The sequence below is a fragment of the Momordica charantia genome (genome assembly GCF_013281855.1).
Source record: "Momordica charantia cultivar OHB3-1 chromosome 8 unlocalized genomic scaffold, Mcharantia_2.0 BLBB01000008.1, whole genome shotgun sequence".
Classification (NCBI taxonomy): Eukaryota; Viridiplantae; Streptophyta; class Magnoliopsida; order Cucurbitales; family Cucurbitaceae; genus Momordica; species Momordica charantia.
In genome coordinates this window covers 7,480,001-7,497,811 of record NW_028275166.1, presented here as the reverse complement: position 1 = coordinate 7,497,811, position 17,811 = coordinate 7,480,001, and the positions used below count along the sequence as shown (strand labels likewise).

The window sequence follows — 17,811 nt, the reverse complement described above, 5'->3', positions numbered from 1 at the left end:
AAATTAAAAAAAGAAAGAAAAAAAGAAAGAAATGAAAAGAATAAGAAAAAGAAAAGGAAGAGGAAGAGATACCGTTGCAGCATCAAGTTGATATCCCATCAATGTGAACAGTACAAATGTGAACAGAGAAAACAGGGTTGGTGTAGTAGCCCAAAAGAATACACACCATGCATCAAGGTACTTTCGTGTCTGATAAAATAAATTAAAATTTTTGTCATATAGTATTCAACCATCATTTATAGGCCAAACTAATCCTGGACCCAGATCAACAATGAAAGAATTCTCTTACACTCAAATAGGTGATTTCAAGGGATCTCGTCTTCATCAACCAATCTGAAAAAATCAGCTCCCATCCATGTGTCTTCAAAGTGTGAATGTGAGTCAAAATTTCTCCGGTCCTCCTTATTCTATTAAAAAGTAACATAAATCATTAGAAGTAAACTCTAAAGAGCGTATAACTTTTAGCTCTGTTGCAATTCTTTGGTTGTTTAATTTTCATTATTTAGTTTAATTATTGGTTATGTGTTGGTATAAACATATATGGTCGATTGAGATGCATGAAAGAAATCTTCGACATTTTGAAGGCAAAAGAACATCAAAGGAAGAAAGACTCCATCAAATTAGATACCCTGCAGCCTCTTGGTGTGCTCGCTCAGACTATATTGCAACTATTCCATTGTTGACATTTATTCGCATTGGAATTTTCTTTTTAATTAGAAACTGAGAATTTCATTACCAAAAGCAACAGATACAAAAGGAGGGGGAAAAGTAATCCCCATAAAGCCAACGATGATTTCCAGTTAGTGCTCATATTTACAAAAAAAGAACTCTGTTGGAAAATTTTCAATTAGAATAAGAATTATTCTGTGTTTAATTTTTTGTCTTCAAATTTCTGATGTAGGCATTTGATGAGATAGTCACGCAGGGTCGTGGGGCTTTTGTATACTTTAAAGGGAGACCTTTTTTTTTTTACTTTCAAGGATATCGGGCTTATTTCTTGTTTTGTTTTAAGGGTTTTTTATCTAGGAGTTTTTACTTTGTAACTTTTCACTACTTGAATAAAAAAGTTATGTTTCCAAAAATAAAAATGGGTGAATTGAGATTGAGACGCAAACAATTTTTTTTTTTTTTTATATTCGTGAGTGTCTGTACCAACTTACGTGCACCTTGACTAATCTCACCAGGCAACCGCTTGACCCTACAATATTTGATATCGGGAAACACATAGGAATTACTAATTCCTAAGGTAGGTGGCCATCATGGATTTGAACTCATTCCCTCTTAATTAACCTTAGTCCCTTTGAACCAATGAGCCACCCATGAGAGGCAAAGAATTTATAGCAAACCAAGCCTGCTGCTCAAACAATTACGTGACCTAACATTTCTCAATGAACTGGAGAGAAAAATAGTGGTTCGCCCACAAAAATTGCAAATTCATTCAAATAGTCTAATTTTAAAAAATTTATGTGTGTGTGATAATTACAAGCATTAACATGTCACTCATTACATACTTCTGAATGAAACCATGTCTCACCAAGGTGTAAAAAAAAAATCCAAAACTACATTAACAAACTCAAAAATAATTGTCTTAGAAAAAATGAAAATAAAATATGTGCATGCAGTTATAACATTACACGCTTAAAAAAGGTAAAATATTTTTTATTCAAACATTCATAATTATTCAAATAGAGAAAAAAGAGCATTAAATGCTTATAATTATGCAAATTTTCAAACAGAGGTTTAGAGCATTATAAAACCAAATAAATATATTGTCAACCTGAGCATAGTTCAGCAGTTTAAGACACCTATGTCCGACTAAAAGGTCGTGATTTCAAATCCATCACCCCACATGTTGTACTCAAAGAAAAAAAACCTAAATAAATATATTTTTGTTCGTATCTTCAAAAGGAAAACAGAAAATAAAGGAATAAAAAGTTGTCCAAGTATTTGTACTTCAAATGTAAGTTTAGTCTTCTTCATTGAGAATTCATTACTTTTTTTTAAAACTTTTGGTTATGTTTAGTACTAAAGCTTAAAGAAAAAAGAATAAATGAATAAATTATCTAACGATGTACCGTTGCTCAAGTGTCTGATAGTAGAGTCTCAGGGTGTCAGTATGTCAAATAAGTATCACAAAAGATATGTCACTGAAACTAAATTTTTTGTGCTTTGTTTTGAAACCAAAGAAAAAAAAAGATATGACATTAAACCAAACCCAAAAATACCCAAATACATGTAAAAATTATGTTCTTGCCCACGATTGTTCTATTCATTGGTAATTTTCATATCTACAATACAACTATGTGGAGAATGGAGAATGGAGAAGATATACACCTTTCATCTTTTTGCTTCATCATTTCCTCTGTGGCCCTTGCAATCAATTCAGATATCCATTTATTCACTAGTCAATGTATGTGAATAATTGGTTAGCATAATTAAAGTAACAAATGTCGGCATTGACAGGAAGCAACATAGAAAAGACTAAAATTAGTTTAGATGGAATACTACAGAAGCAAAGTGAAGCTATACCTGGTATAAGTAATATGGTTATGGCAATTCCAGAAAGAAAGGCAAACTTGACTTGCGTGTATAACAAATACAATGCAACTCCTATTTGCAAAGGCAAACTGAAAATAGTTAAATGTAAACATGATTAAAAATAAATCCTCTCACGCTTCAACAATTATTTCTTAGAACACTACTTTTAGTTCAAAAGAAGAGATTAAAACAGAATTTAAAATATAATCATTAAGTCAACTATAATATTTGGATCAATTTCATATTTCCAATTATGTCATAATATAAAATAAAAAATTTAATAGTTAAATCCTACATCAATTTTTGGTATATGTTTACAAAGACAAACTTCAGAAGTTGGCTCTAATTGATCGTATACCATAACTTCATGTAATCATTGACATTTTTCTACAAGGCCAACTCGACTAATCTCACTAGTCAACCATCTGACAGCCAATGAAACTCATAAAATATTAATACCTAGGTAGGTGGCTACAATATTGGTATCTATGGATTGATCACAAGCCGAAATATGGTTAGAGCCCCTATGTGTCTTGAGCTTATACTGAATGCAGTTAATATGAATTTTGTAAAATTTTCTGATTTTTTTGATAGTCGCCAATTAAAAGGGTGGTTGAAGTCATCCTCTCAGTTTTCTCACTAGCCCCAATGATCACTTTTTTTTTTGGGTATGAAACATGAATTTCATAGATGATATGAAATGTTCAAAAGCCACTGGGGCAAGATTACAAAGACCCCAATAACCACTTAACTAACCCACCCACTAGTTGTAGTCGTTGACATTTATAATGAGATTGCACACAATTTCAATCTGAGCTAACATCACTGTTTGCTTCAGACAGAATGAAACACTAGAAAAAGAATATTGAAGATCTTTGGGATAGAATTGATTTTTCTACTCTTTGTTGATCTAAAATGAAAGCCTTTTAGAGTTGGTATTCTTCTACCAATTTGATATCTATATGGGCAAATCTGACGTCATCTTCTATGCAAACAAAAGATGAGTGTCATTACCTCCACAAATCATGGAAACTGTTGCACAAGTTGACAGTTCTATCAGTATCAACAGACATAAAAGTCTGGATCTCTCCTGAAGAAAATTGTGACCGCTCGGCTATGCTAATGGATAGACACTGGGTAAAAGTAATCGGTGCTTAAAAAGCCAAACAATCAATAAGAAATTGATATAGTCACAAAGAGAGAGAGGAGGGCAAATAATATACCATATAAAAAAATAAAAATTATGTATTGTTTTAACTTATGTAAGATACGGATATAGTCACAAATTATGTATTGTTTTAACTTATGTAAGATACGGATATAGTCACAAATTATGCATTGTTTTAAAAATAAAGATTCCATCCTAACAAGAAATCAAAGCAATGGGATTCTCAAGAAAAGTTTGGCAATTAAAAAGTTTATTTGAAGCAACTTAGTAATGAAGAAGATCGGAGATGTTGGTCCATTGACTCTTAGTCTTCGGGCATGTTCCGATGAGTTCTCTTTGTAAATCAAGTCTTTCTTCGGGGATCTAATTGCTGCTATTTGGAAAACAAATGTCCAAAGAACGTCAGTTTGCTTTCTTGGATTCTAATCAAAGGAAAGGTAAACACGGCAAATGTTCTTCAAAAGAAACTTACTGCCTTCATGTTGTCTCCTTCAATGTGCAGGTTTTGTGCGGCTAATGGTGAATGCCAACTTGGCAACTTCACCTTTTCTTTCAGTGCCCTTTCAATTTGGTTTTTTTGAGAGACCTTGTTTCAACATTTTTCTGTCCAATGGGTTTTCAATTCAGATGTTCATCGCATTATCTCTCAACCTTTATGCAGTCAAGTGCTACTGTCCAAAGTTCAGCTTTTATGGACTAATGCTATCAAAACTATACTTTCAAAACTTTGGTTTGGAAGATATCAAAGGATTTTCGAAGGGAAAATCAGATCACCGATGGAATGCTTCAGCTTAGCCAAGTCTAAAGCTTCTTAATGGTGTTCAGTTTAACATTTATTCTTTAATTACTCCCCCTGGTATGCAAAGCCTCCCCTTTAGATTCATCTCTTGTCTTTACATTTTTGTTCCCTCACTCCTCTAGGAGTTTGTATCTTCGAAAATTTTTATTCTTTGTCATGCATCAATGAAAAGTCCATATCTTATTAAGAAAAAATAATAAATAAAGAGAGTAAAAGCTAGAGCAACAATTGAAATACAATCTTTTGAACCTACACTCAAAAGAGAAAAGTCTTAACAAAGGATTAGATACCTAATGGACCCCAAACTTTTCAGTTCAAAACACGTCAAACAGAATGCATTCAATAACATGAAACCCCGTGAAGAAAATAATAACCTAAAAAATACACCTAGGTCCATCAAAAATATACACCTGGAGTGTTTTCCAGTCATATAAAGGCACTGATTTTCAACAATATGATCAGTCCCACTGTATTATTGCACTTCCTAAGTATAAATTTGAAAAATACAAGGGAGAATGCTCACTTTCTGGTAGATGATGGTCATGATACTAGATCGTAACTTTAGCTTCAATTTGGACAGATGGAAAGTGTATTGGGTATCGAAAAACGATCTGCACAATGGAATCGATAGTTACTAGTTTACAACAACTGGCAATAGTTATACAGCAATGAACAGAATACGTATGTACATGCTTCCAAGTAATTTGCAGGCAATATAATCAGCAATGTTGATGGGGCCCTAAAAGTACAAACTTCAAAAGAGTAAGGGCAACTTAGAAGTATTTTGTTTAAAGAAGCACAAAAAGAATACCATATAGGACAAGTTAAAATTCTGTACCATCAATGTTAATACCAGCATGTCTGGGGCAACGAATTAACTCCTAGTTCCCACTACTAAGGAATCATATATTCACTAATTTCACTTGCATAGAAAAATTACAAAGTCCTCAGGGTAACTCTACCTTTACTTCATCTATGAATTTCATAGTTATAGAAATGCATGTCTTACTAAGAATAAGATACAACATTTTTTGGTAATGAATACAATATAGAATGCATGTTCTGCTAGGATAGAATTCATAACTTAGTAATGCCACTAGTCAAGACTTATCGTCATGGGAAGGATGGTCTATTTAAGTTGACATAATCGTTCAACCACTTTATGTTCGCAAAATCTATGTTGTATATTTGAGAGAAGTTGAGTTGAGTTGCATGCTCATTTCTCTCAAAGATCATTGTACTAACATGCCCCCTGCTCCTATCTAAACAAACATACCACCATCAACCAAGTTACGATCAGACCATCGTACTGCAAATTTACCCCCGCCTGTCATGGTGACAAGTACCACCTTACCGTTATAATGGGTGCATCAGAGGCCCTACATGAGTATATCTACACTCAAAAGAAACAACCCATTGGCATAAAACTATCCACTTTTTCTATCAAAAAGAATTATGATATCCCCAGAAATGACCCCTTTCAACAATGCTTTATCTACATCACCAAGGCATCCACAATGCGCACCCAACAAGGGAATTATTAAGAAGGATAAGGTCTTTAAGTAATGATGAATATCAGCAACCTGCTACTAGGATTCATCGTAGTATTAGACTCCACCCACACACGAAACCCTGGGTAAAATGTTAACCAGATATCTACCACCATCATTCCAAGCCCAAAGCTCCCCGATCTACTGTTGTTGTCGTTGATGAATGAGTTATTTCCTTGTAACTACTTCTCTCTTTTATATGTATATAAGAAACAAGAGATTTTTAAGGAAATGGAACTTTTTATTGATGATTGAAAAGTAATTCTTTCCAGAGAAGGTTTTAGCCTTACTCATATTAATGATATTGAAAAAGAGTTCATTGATTTCTACACTTCTCTCTATTCTAGAAAGGAAGGTTATAGATGCTGTCCATCCAATTTGCCATGGGATCCGATCTCCATTGTACACAGGGACCTATTAGAGCAAGATTTCACAGAAGAAGAAATACACAAGGCTGTCATCTCCCTTGGATCTGATAAAGCCCCTGGGCCGGATGGCTTCACTGTAGAGTTTTTCAAAAAATCATGGAACATCATCAAGTCCGCCATCCTGGTATTGTTCCAAGATTTTTTTAAAAACGGAGTCATTAATGCTGCCCTTAACGAGACATATATCGCTCCCATCCCCAAGAAAAAAGGTGCCAAGACAGTCCATGACTATCGCCCTATCAGCCTTATTCCTTGTGCCTACAAAGTGATCGCTAGAGTCCTCTCCGAGAGGCTTAAAAAGGTGCTGCCTAGCACCATCACGGAGTTCCAATCAGCCTTCGTTGAGGGGCGCCAGATCCTTGACTCCTCCCTAATTGCTAATGAGATTGTGGATGAATGGAAAACTCTGAGCTTCGAAGGTGCTGTGATCAAACTAGACCTTGAAAAAACCTTCGATATGGTTGATTGGGACTTCCTAGACACTGTGATGCTCCACAAAGGTTTTGGGACAAAATGGAGAAAATGGATCCATGCATGTCTTTCCACAACAAGCTTTTCCATCATCATTAATGGCAAGCCTAGGGGCAAGTTCACAGCAACCAGAGGACGGAGACAAGGGACCCCCTTTCCCCTTTTCTTTTCATTTTAGTCACTGATGTCCTAAGCCGACTGCTCACTTATGGAGAACACAAAGGACAAATCGAAGGATACTCCTCCAAATGTGGTAATATTAAGGTTAACCACCTCCTTTTTGCTGATGATACTCTCCTTTTCACCAGCAAGGACCCCTCCAAGGTAATAAATCTTCACAAAATCATCAAATTTTTCGATATCGCTTCGGGCCTCAATATTAACTACAACAAGTCCAGCGTCCATCGTGTCTCCATTGACCCACAGATTACCTCTCTTATTGCCACTGCTTGGGGCTGCAAACAGGAAGCTTGGCCTTGCACCTACTTGGGTCTCCCGTTGAATGGTAATCCTAAAATGGATTCTTTTTGGTGCCCTATTATTGAGAAAATACAGAACCGTTTGAGTAGATGGAAAAACCTATTTATCTCCAAAGGTGGGAGACACACTATTCTACAATCAATCCTATCCAACCTTCCTACATACTATTTATCCCTATACAAATTACCAAGGAGAGCAGAAGAACAGATCAGCAAGCTTTTTAGGGATTTCCTATGGGAAGGCTCAACCAATAATGGAAAGCCTCATCTCGTTAACTGGAAGCAGGTTCAACTTCCCATTAATGTGGGTGGCCTTGGGGTGGGTAATATCAGGCACAAGAATACAGCTCTCCTCTCAAAATGGATTTGGCGGTTTATTAGTGAAAGACACTTCTTTGGAGGACTATAATATCAGCAAAATATATGGGTTCTCTATCTGATACTTGGCCCTCTAAGAGCTACACCTGCTTAAAAGGTCCTTGGTCTTCTATTCTTAATCATACACATATTATTAAGGAATTAGCTCTCTGCAAGGTGGGGGAAAACAGTCTTTGCTACTTTTGGAAAGATAGGTGGTTTCAACAAGGGACTCTTAACAACCTCTATCCGAGGCTCTTTGCCATAGCCACAAATAAGCATGCTAAAATTATCGATCACTGGTCCAAGACTACAGCAACATGGGACTACAGCTTCTGTAGACCACTCAAAGACGAGGAGTTTGAAGAATGGTTGGACCTATCACAGATCCTAGAAGCTGTAAACCCTCCCCCACAAGAAGACAGATGGTTTTGGACCCTGGAACCAAGTAAATCTTTCACCACCAACTCTGTTTTTAAGCATCTGTCCAATTGCAATGCCACTTCCAGCCTCTACCCTACTCTTTGGCAAGGAAAATGCCCCAAAAAGGTCAAGTTTTTTTGCTGGGAACTTAGTCATGGAGCTTTAAATACTTTTGAACGGATTCAGAAAAGGCTGCCCCATATCACCCTCTCCCCAAACTGCTGCCACCTATGTGTCAAGGCACATGAAACACCCGGACACCTTTTTTTCAGCTGCAGCTACGCCTTCAAATTTTGGGTGACCCTCCTCCCTTCATTTGGATGGAAGACAGCATTTCACAACAACCCCTCCATCCTCCTTGATTATCTTTTGGTGGGTCATCCTTTCACTAAGCATCGTGCAACACTTTGGACCCTCTTCATCAAAGCCTTCCTATGGAGTCTATGGCTAGAAAGGAACAATCGAGTCTTTAACGATAAATCTCTTCCTTTTGATCCTTTTTTTATAGAGTTACTGTTTTAGCTCTTGGTTGGTGTATTGGTTGGTGTATGTAGAGACTAAGGTTGGAGAGAATCCAATTGTACTATATTCTCATTATTAAAGTCTATATATATAGACAAATATACAAGGTTGACCTAATCCTATAAGGAGAAGTTAAATGACAAACTAATATTAATACAAGAATATAAAATATACGAATATATACTCTAACACTCCCCCTCAAGTTGGTGGATATATGTTAATCATGCCCAACTTGTTAGACAAATAATCTATTCGTGCTTCATTCAACTTGTGTTCTGTGATGTTTGATATCATTGGGATCACCTCATGAGTTACGATTGATTTCTTCTCAGCCATAACAAACAAGCGAACTTATTTGAACAAAACGACAGAACCAGACCAAACCACCCGAACCAAACAAAACATATGAATCAAACGGTTGGAACCAAACCGGATTAGGTGTTTTCTGAAACCAGAAACCCCAAGTGCTCCCCCACGACAACTAGAGGGGAAGGTGATTGGCGGTCACGGAAGCGCACCGCAACGAAGGTGCGAAGGACGGCGAGACGAAACCCACGAATAGCAATTGGAAAAATAACTGGCAAATCAGCAAACGGCGGCGGTGGCGGTGGTCTGCGGCGGTGGCAGTGAACGGCGGCGGCAGCGGTGATTGGCGACGGCGGCAGTGGGCGGCGGCGGCGGCGAGTGTTGGATAGCAATGAACAAAAACCCTAAGGCACAAAACCCTAATGGGCGCAAAACCCTAATGGGCGCAAAACCCTAATGGGCACAAAACCTAGAGCTCTGATACCATGTAGAGACTAAGGTTGGAGAGAATCCAATTGTACTGTATTCTCATTATTAAAGTCTATATATATAGACAAATATACAAGGTTGACCTAATCCTATAAGGAGAAGTTAAATGACAAATTAATATTAATACAAGAATATAAAATATACTAATATATACTCTAACAGTGTAAAAGCTTCCAATCTTATCCATAATTGGAAGGCGTTTTTGTAATTGCCTATGTGGCCTTTTGTATATTTCATATCATCAATGAAATTCTCGTTTCATATCAAAAAAAAAAAAAAAACAAGAGTAAACAAACCCCGATCAGGGAGGCTAAACAAAATCTCCAACGTTACATTTTTTTTTGGGTAAGAGTCCAACATTACATTAAAAAGGCAAAAAAAGACCCCAATTTAGAAATAAAAATCCTGTAAACATTAATTACTAAATAAATCTCCAAGATGTTTTACATTTAGCTACATCCACTCTCTCACATCATTCGATAAATTTGTCCGAAAAAATTCTATGGTTCCTCTTGAACCAAATTTCTAAAATAGTCACTTAGATCGTATTTATTTGCCCATGCACCCCAAAAAAGTTGAATTATATCATTCAGAGCGCTCTCGTCCACCACCCATGGTAAATTGGATTCTCGTAAAAAACCTGCCAAAAAAATTTCACAGGCAAACAAACAGTAGGACAAGTGATTTTGACCTACACTTGCTTTCATACACAAAACACCGAAGGTTACAAGGCTACAGAAGACATTTTCCTTCGAAGATCTTCTGCTGTATTTACTCCATTCTGTAAGATCCATGTTTCAAGGTCTACCTTCTTCAGACTCTTTGACTTCCAACATGCTTTAGGCAAAGCTTTGGATATCTTGGGTGAGTAGTTCAGTTTCTTCCTTAAGTATTGAACTAAAATTATAATTTATGTTTTTATTTAAAAGATAATTACAGCTTCCAAATTCAAGTATCTTCTCTAGCTTGCGGCATCGTGTCCACCAACTTGGCTAATAAAGAACAAGACTCCCCTATTTCCTCTCTCAAATTTCCTTGTAACTATTTTGTTCATTAAAAAATATCTGTTTCCTATTTAAAAAAGTAACTAAACCATAATAAAAGTTTCAGAGATGGGGAGTCACGCTGATGCCCTAACTACAAATGAAACAAGCACTAATTGAAAAGAAAGTTTCGAGGTAATCAAAGTACATGCAGCTTCTTGGTATGTTCTCCCTAAACTTCTCAAAATTATTCTATCAACAAGCTAAAGTCTAATTGGATGACTACCTTATTTGAAGGGGGCATCTTGTTTGGTATTTATCAGAGAAAGATTAGCAACTTGGAATTTTAAAGGTCACAACAACGTTAATTAATAGTTGGAGGTTTCTTCTACTTCATGTTTGTTGTAGAAAGTTGACCGTTTGTAACTTTTCAAATCTCAATGAAAAGTTTTGTTTCTGGTATAAAAAAACAACAATAACAACAAACGAAACAAGATTTCAACTAAATTATTTCAGTGGTGAAAATAATGCAAAGCCTAAAATCAGGTTTATCTGTTTTCAAGAAATAAATAATAAATAAATATGAGACAAATAGAAAAAGACAATAAAACACAAATGAGATATAATGAAAATGACAGCATAAGAAAACAAAAATTTTAGAGTTACTTGAAGATAGAGGTTAGGCCCAAAGATATTGCAAGAACATAGCCATCTGATGTCCTACTACCTGATTAAATAAAAGTAGGAAATATAAATGCCGTTGAAAATTTGAATCATCTTGCCAATAAATAATTTATGCAATGGTGATTAGACTTTCAGAAGGAAGATTAGAACAAATCAATATTCCCAGTATGACATCTAATTTTTCAATAAATTATTTTCAAACACTTGTAAGCTTCATATTGAGAATGTTTATGTCTGCCTGCCCCATGGTTCTCTACCTACTTCGCTAATGAAGCAAACACTAAAATGTGCAAACAGTGGAATAATAGAAAGACTTATAGAAGTGTACAAAACTATTTGATTTAAAACATCAAACTTTCAACTTGAATGAGCGGGGGCAGGGGGAAGGCAAAACATGAATGAGCAGGGGAAATAAAAGAAGAAGAAGGATGGTGTCAACCATAATGTGATCAATATTCATAAACTAGTGACAAAGAAAAGAACACGAATGTAAAAACCTTGTTGTAGAAATTGAATCAACCGATTGAGAAGCATCGGCCCGACAAAACTAATACAATCATTAAGCACCTGGACATGGTAAAATATATATCTAGTCAATGAATAAGATCAAGTTATCTCCTTCGTAAAATATGATGTTATAGCAGGTTGCTAATGCTAAAAATGGTTGGGACAAAAATTTCGAAGAAACTTTATATTTTAAATATGTGGGAAATGAAGTAGGAATTAGAAGCTTCAGTCACTACAACATCTCTATGAAATGAAAACCTTGAAATATAAAGTTCCCTTTTTTTATTTATTTTTGCTTCTATCTAGAAAATGAGAAAACAGGGCACTTTTAAGATATGCAAGTACCTTCAGCAAACCAAGAGAAACATATGGCCAACCATATGCACGACAGATTGCCCAAAAGAATGATGGATTTGAGCAATTCGTGGAATGTTGGTCGTTCCAGCAGGATAACAACTTGTTGTAGCAGAAAGAGGGATCCATATCAGTTGGAAGCTGCAGCAGATCTTCAAAATTCAACTGCTTTTTAACACCATCATTCATAACTGACGTGATAGAATTGAATGTTAAAAGATTCCAACAGCTTTGCTTATCTTCCTTCTGAACCAATAAAGTACAATAATCAATTAGCTATCATAATTCACATTGAGACAAAGAAGAGTACAAATAATTAAAAGGCATACTTATCAAATGATAGCAAACTTTAAGGAAACAAAAGTATGGTTCCATATCTAAGGGCACAAAGGATAGAAGAAGAGCTAAGAAGTAAGTTACTTGTATCTCTTTAAGAATTAAGAAATAATTGGTTAAAGAATTAATAAAAGGCACAGATAAGCAGCATTATCAAATCTTCTAGCAATTTGTTATACTAACAATTTCAACTTATCAGAAAGGAGATGGAAAAGAAATGTAAAGGAAAATGGGTCTTTCTTACATTATTCCCTATATGACTCTCCTCTAGGTCCACATCCACAGATAGGAGTGAATCTTCCATTGAACTACAAACAGCCAAAATAAGCAAGTGATTTCCTAATAGAGAATTGATGTGTAACATGCAAAGACTTATATGCACTCTTACCTAATGACAATGGTTGTTGTATTATCACCACATCTTTGTACAAATACGTATCGAATATGAAACCATGCAACTATTGCACGTGAATACTCGAGAATAGAAAGAAGGGATACAGAGGTCATGAATGGGATCCTTTTGTGTAAAAGAGCGTGCAGATAACAAGTCCACGTATGGACAACCACATAGATGCAAAGGTGAGAGTGACTGTGCAATATGCACAACACGCATATAAAGGAAGACTGGAAGAGAGACTCTGAAAAAAAAATATCGCATAATACTTGGAGGCCCTATATTCTTTTTTAGTCCAAAATACCATTACTTTTTCTTTCACTTACCCCAATGACTACCAGACCAACCATAACTCATGGTGGTCGTAAAAACATTTTTCTTTTTCTTTATTCATAAAGTAAAAAATGTTGGCCAATTCATGCTGCATTCTTATAATTTTCGGAGAAGTGTTAATATGGGATTAACATGTAAATTAGAAATGGGAGTTGTAAGAGAAGAGAACTGATAAAGCAGGATCCCCATTACGTGGCATGAAAAAGTTAGGGAGAGAATGTCATCTTGGAGCCTTGGTCTTTTGACTCGGAGAGGCCCACGCCTCTCGAACAATCTTGCGTTAGAGAAATTCAACCGAGAATGGATCCTCATCGATGAAATTACAGGCAAAGGCGCAACAAGAAATTGAGATGATGGAAAACTGCAGAAAGGGGTTCGGAAATTCCTCAAAAGCATGAAGTGGGTAATCCGATTGCAACTGAGTCGGCATTGCAAAGAAACTGAAAATCTGATGGAGGAAGGAGGAGCGCCAATCCTCGCAAGGAAATGTTTCACGTAGGTTCGAGATGGGCATTATTTCAAATGAGCAGAATATGGCTGACGAATGAACTGGAGGAAGAAACAGCATTGGGTTGCCGCTGCAGGGTAGTGCGTCAGCGGAGGGAAGTTCTTGAGCATGCAGTGGAGGAAAGTTCGTCAGCGGGTTCGAGGAGGAAGACGAAGCAGAGTTGAAGCTGCTGAATCCTATTGGGTCGGGCCAGACAGTTAAAACAATTGGGCCAATGAAAGATGCGAGAATTGGGCCAATATAACACCCAAGCCCATACTGTCCAGGAATTACTACGTGGCCCGGCCCAGTAGTCCAATTCGATCTATTTCTATTTTCTCTGACCACCTGAGTTAGTCGAGGAAGATAAAGTAGAAGTTTATCTCCTCTTTTTTTTCTTTTTTTCTTTTTTTTTGATATTTTGTTATCATAAAAACTGAATTTTAAGTAGTAACCATTTTGGGTTTTGGACCATTCTCCCAAATTTTTTTTCCTTTTGAGGAATTTATAAAAATATCATTAAAAAATATGTATTTTCAAATATAGGTAAAGTTTAAAATTCTACAAGAATCTAAATTGAAGTCAAATTTAAAGGTAAAGTAACACATCAAGAAAATTAAACTTATTCTATATTTAAAAAAATAAATGAAAAGTGATGAGATTCTTTAAAAAAAAATTAATTACATATTAATTTTATGTTATGGAGTGAAATTCCTATACTTTTTCACATGTCATGTTGCTACTAACCACCATAGGTTGGCCTAGTGGTAATTGGGACTAATGAGAAAAGTACGAAGCTAAGAGAGAAAAGGTTCGAGCCATGATAGCCACTAACTCCGGAGTTTAAATAATGTGAGTCTCGTGCCACTAAGTCAATTATGAGTGGTTTTGTATCTGATCTTTTAAAATTAGCGATGTAATAGTAGTTGAATGAATATTATAATTAAAAATAATAATAAGGAAAGAAATATATTGGTGGACATATGAGCTTAACGTACCTGCTTTTTGCATGCTCTGATCTGATAATGAATGTTGATGTGCCAAATATAACATCCAACAAGACAACTAAACTGTTGTTAAAGGTTCTGAGTATCTACAAACAAAACATCCTCTTAGTACTGCACACTATACCTAAATTTTACATATATTTCATAATCTAGAAACATACATAAATTCGTTAACAGATTTGACCACAAAAGTTGCCACTCTCGACCCAAGCTCGATACAAATTTCTTCCAATTATACTCTCCGCTATCTCCTCCCTTATTCTTCCTTCTTTTTCCTTTTTAATATTTGTGAGTGTTCGCAACTCACGCACCTCAATAAATTTCATCCTACCATATTTGGTTTATGAGAAAATTCGTAGGACGTTGGATCTTAGGTAGGTGGCCACCACAGTTTGAACTCATTTTCTCTAGGCCCTTTATTTTTCTTAGGGGTGTCGATGACCACTAGGCCAATTCCTGGTATCCCCTCTTTCTGTTATTAAAAATCTATATTCTAGGGGTAGGAGGTCCGAAAACTTAGATTCCTCGAAATGAGATCATAAATGCAATTCATCTATGCACTGTCACACTGTTATTTCAAACTTCAAAGTGAAGAGATGAAGATATAAATCCTAGATAGATGAATGAGGTCACAAGATACAGTCAGATTAATACTTAAAACTTAGAAGTAGAACAAACTTGATGATAACAGAATATAATGATATGTTTAGGAGGAAATATGAGTACCTCAAAGTCTGCATATGTCGACACAAAAATGAGAATCCCAAACAATGCTCTTACAATCCACCAAAAGCAGAACACTTGGTTGCGAAATACGTGCTCAAAGTTCAAACAATTTGCAAAGATTGTAGTGCATGTCTACATATTCATAGTGCCACTCATAAAACATAGAAAAGTAATAATAATAATTTAACATAATTTTTCAGAAACCTAATGTTCAGATGGTTTACCCAGACTGCAAATAGTGAACATGTTGAAAACCAGTCATGGTATTCAACATCACCACCAGTGAGTAATTTCCTCAGAAGAAACATCATGTCAAAAAGTGACAGGCATAGTCCAATGGCTGGAAGGAAATGCAAGAAAATTTTCTCCAGAAGACTTCTCTGAAAATTCTACAAAAAGAAAGTGTGGATCAACTAATAAATGCAGTTTGGAAACAATAATAGTTTGCAAGAAATTTCAGCGCCATTTTATCATTTTTTTTCAGTGATACATTGGATTTTTGTACATCCATATCATGAATTTTTCCAATTTCAAATTTTTTAGAAACATAAATCATTAGATTGGACTAGCATGGAAGGCTCAATTTTCACTCGGTTGATGGTATTTACAACTACATAGTGGTACCAACTCAAAACATAGATCTTACTCATATTGTTTACAAATCTATTAAGTTTAAAAATGGTGAAGTTACCATTACCCCAATAGCTTAAGCGCTGCAGTATATTAATCTTCTAAACTCCTGACTTATGGGCTTTAAAATTAGTACAATGTCCAACATGTAACTATCCATGTTAATTGAGGAATAAATGACATATCTGGCTAAATTATAGGAGTTTGAACATATGACATCTTGTCCTGATACCATGTTAAATCACCACTAAACTCAAAAAGCTTAACTTAAGCTTGTGGATTATGGGGCTTGAATAATGATAAAAGAAAGAAAGCTAACTACAAAATCTTTATATGAAAAATAATGAAAGGCGCCCTAATTAATTGATTCAATCTTCCTATATATTAACTTCTAATAAGATTTTGACAACTGACATTATCATAGAAATTAAGATCTCACAGTCACCATATTCCCTTGCTTCTTAGTAACTAAGGAGAACATATGATAAGTGAAACGTACCCTCCGTCTCCTTCCACCATTTTTCAGAAAAATTCCAAGCAATGCAGTAATAATGATGGTCAAAACATTTACTCCAAAAGCCAAGGTCGTAAGGATTGTTAAGACAGAACGAACAATTAAAGGCCAAACAGAGCCAGAGACTAGAAATAAATTAAGGCCAAACTGCTAAAATGAAAGGATATATATCTATAAAACACTTTGAGAATTGATGCCCATTCCAAACCTGCAAACAAAGAAGGACACTATTAGCAACCAGAAACATCATATAGTTACTTTGAATAATTTCTATTCTCCAAGTGTTATAATTCAAAATTGGGCACGGGAAGAAGTCAAATATCAATTAGCTACCAAGTGGAGGTGCTAACTGAGTAGAGGATACGAGAAGAAGATCTTATATTTAACAACCCACTCCCATTTTTCCAAAAGCTTAAGCCAGGAGAGGTAGAGCAAGAAATTTTCATGAAAAGCAAATTGCTACCTTCTAACTTTTGTATCTATAATCTTCGATCCTAAAACTTTAGGGGTCAATTAGATAGAAAACTATTAAAATCTTCATTTTTTTTTATCTATAATCCTTCTTCCTTCTTCCTTCTTCCCTCTGGTTGGGTTATATGGTATATTCAATCTTTAATATATATCCTCAAGTCTCAACACATCTCGCTCTCGTATTTGGGCTCAAATATCAGTTTGATTTGGAAATATAACACGTGAACCTTCAATATCGATAGGAGAGGAAATGACACTGTAGAGGTTAGAACTCAAGACCTACAACTTTTAGTACTATACTAAATCACTATTAGACTCAATAACTTAACTATATATATTTAATATTGAATAAATTACAATTTTGGTCGCTGAACTTCATGTGACTAGTGTCTAAACTTTAAAAAATTTATAATAACTCCCTAAACTGTCAAGGTTGTCTCTAATAAGTTTCTACCCTAAACTCTATGGTTTCAACACTTATTATCACAAAATTAAAATTTTGAATGGCCTGTTGAAATCCTTTTAAAATATTGAGACTACCAGACACAACTCCTTTTAAAATATTGAGACTAATAAACACAGCTCAACGTTCATGACCTACAACAGGGGACTAAATAGACACCATTCTAAAAGTTCATGAAAAGTTTACTCTTAATCTTTTACATACGCTCTTAACAGGCCCAGTACTAAAATTTGTATTGGGAAAAGAAAACATGAAATAGTTCCAAACTCAAGAACAATGTTAACCAATCGACACATTGAAAACCACTGTTTAGAATGACAGAGCATCAGGGGCCAAGAATGCATTCATAACAACAAAATTCTTAATCAGGAGGTAAAGGGCATTGAAATTAC

The 17,811-nt window shown here is 35.4% G+C and overlaps 1 protein-coding gene across 15 annotated transcripts in view; it reads right to left on the bottom strand.

Moving 5' to 3' along the window:
* ABCC13 (multidrug resistance-associated protein 11) overlaps positions 1-17,811 on the bottom strand; it is a 32,833-nt gene that overhangs the window by 14,771 nt on the left and 251 nt on the right. For 7 of the 15 annotated variants that reach the window (XM_088127828.1, XM_088127823.1, XM_022297810.2 and 4 more), the window contains exons 2-16: positions 16,653-16,693; positions 16,471-16,558; positions 15,566-15,730; positions 15,342-15,473; positions 14,607-14,701; positions 12,639-12,702; positions 12,050-12,304; positions 11,695-11,764; positions 11,180-11,240; positions 5,029-5,116; positions 3,553-3,671; positions 2,530-2,627; positions 2,335-2,401; positions 290-407; positions 73-189 (exon numbers count right to left, since the gene is read on the bottom strand). In XM_088127828.1, coding sequence (XP_087983954.1) covers positions 73-189; positions 290-407; positions 2,335-2,401; positions 2,530-2,627; positions 3,553-3,671; positions 5,029-5,116; positions 11,180-11,240; positions 11,695-11,764; positions 12,050-12,304; positions 12,639-12,702; positions 14,607-14,701; positions 15,342-15,473; positions 15,566-15,730; positions 16,471-16,558; positions 16,653-16,693 — 1,578 coding nt within the window. Of the gene's footprint in view, positions 1-72; positions 190-289; positions 408-2,334; positions 2,402-2,529; positions 2,628-3,552; positions 3,672-5,028; positions 5,117-11,179; positions 11,241-11,694; positions 11,765-12,049; positions 12,305-12,638; positions 12,703-12,782; positions 13,238-13,313; positions 13,769-14,606; positions 14,702-15,341; positions 15,474-15,565; positions 15,731-16,470; positions 16,559-16,652; positions 16,694-17,811 lie in introns of those variants that run through there. The other 8 variants (XM_022297811.2, XM_022297813.2, XM_022297817.2 and 5 more) reach the window with 8 other exon arrangements.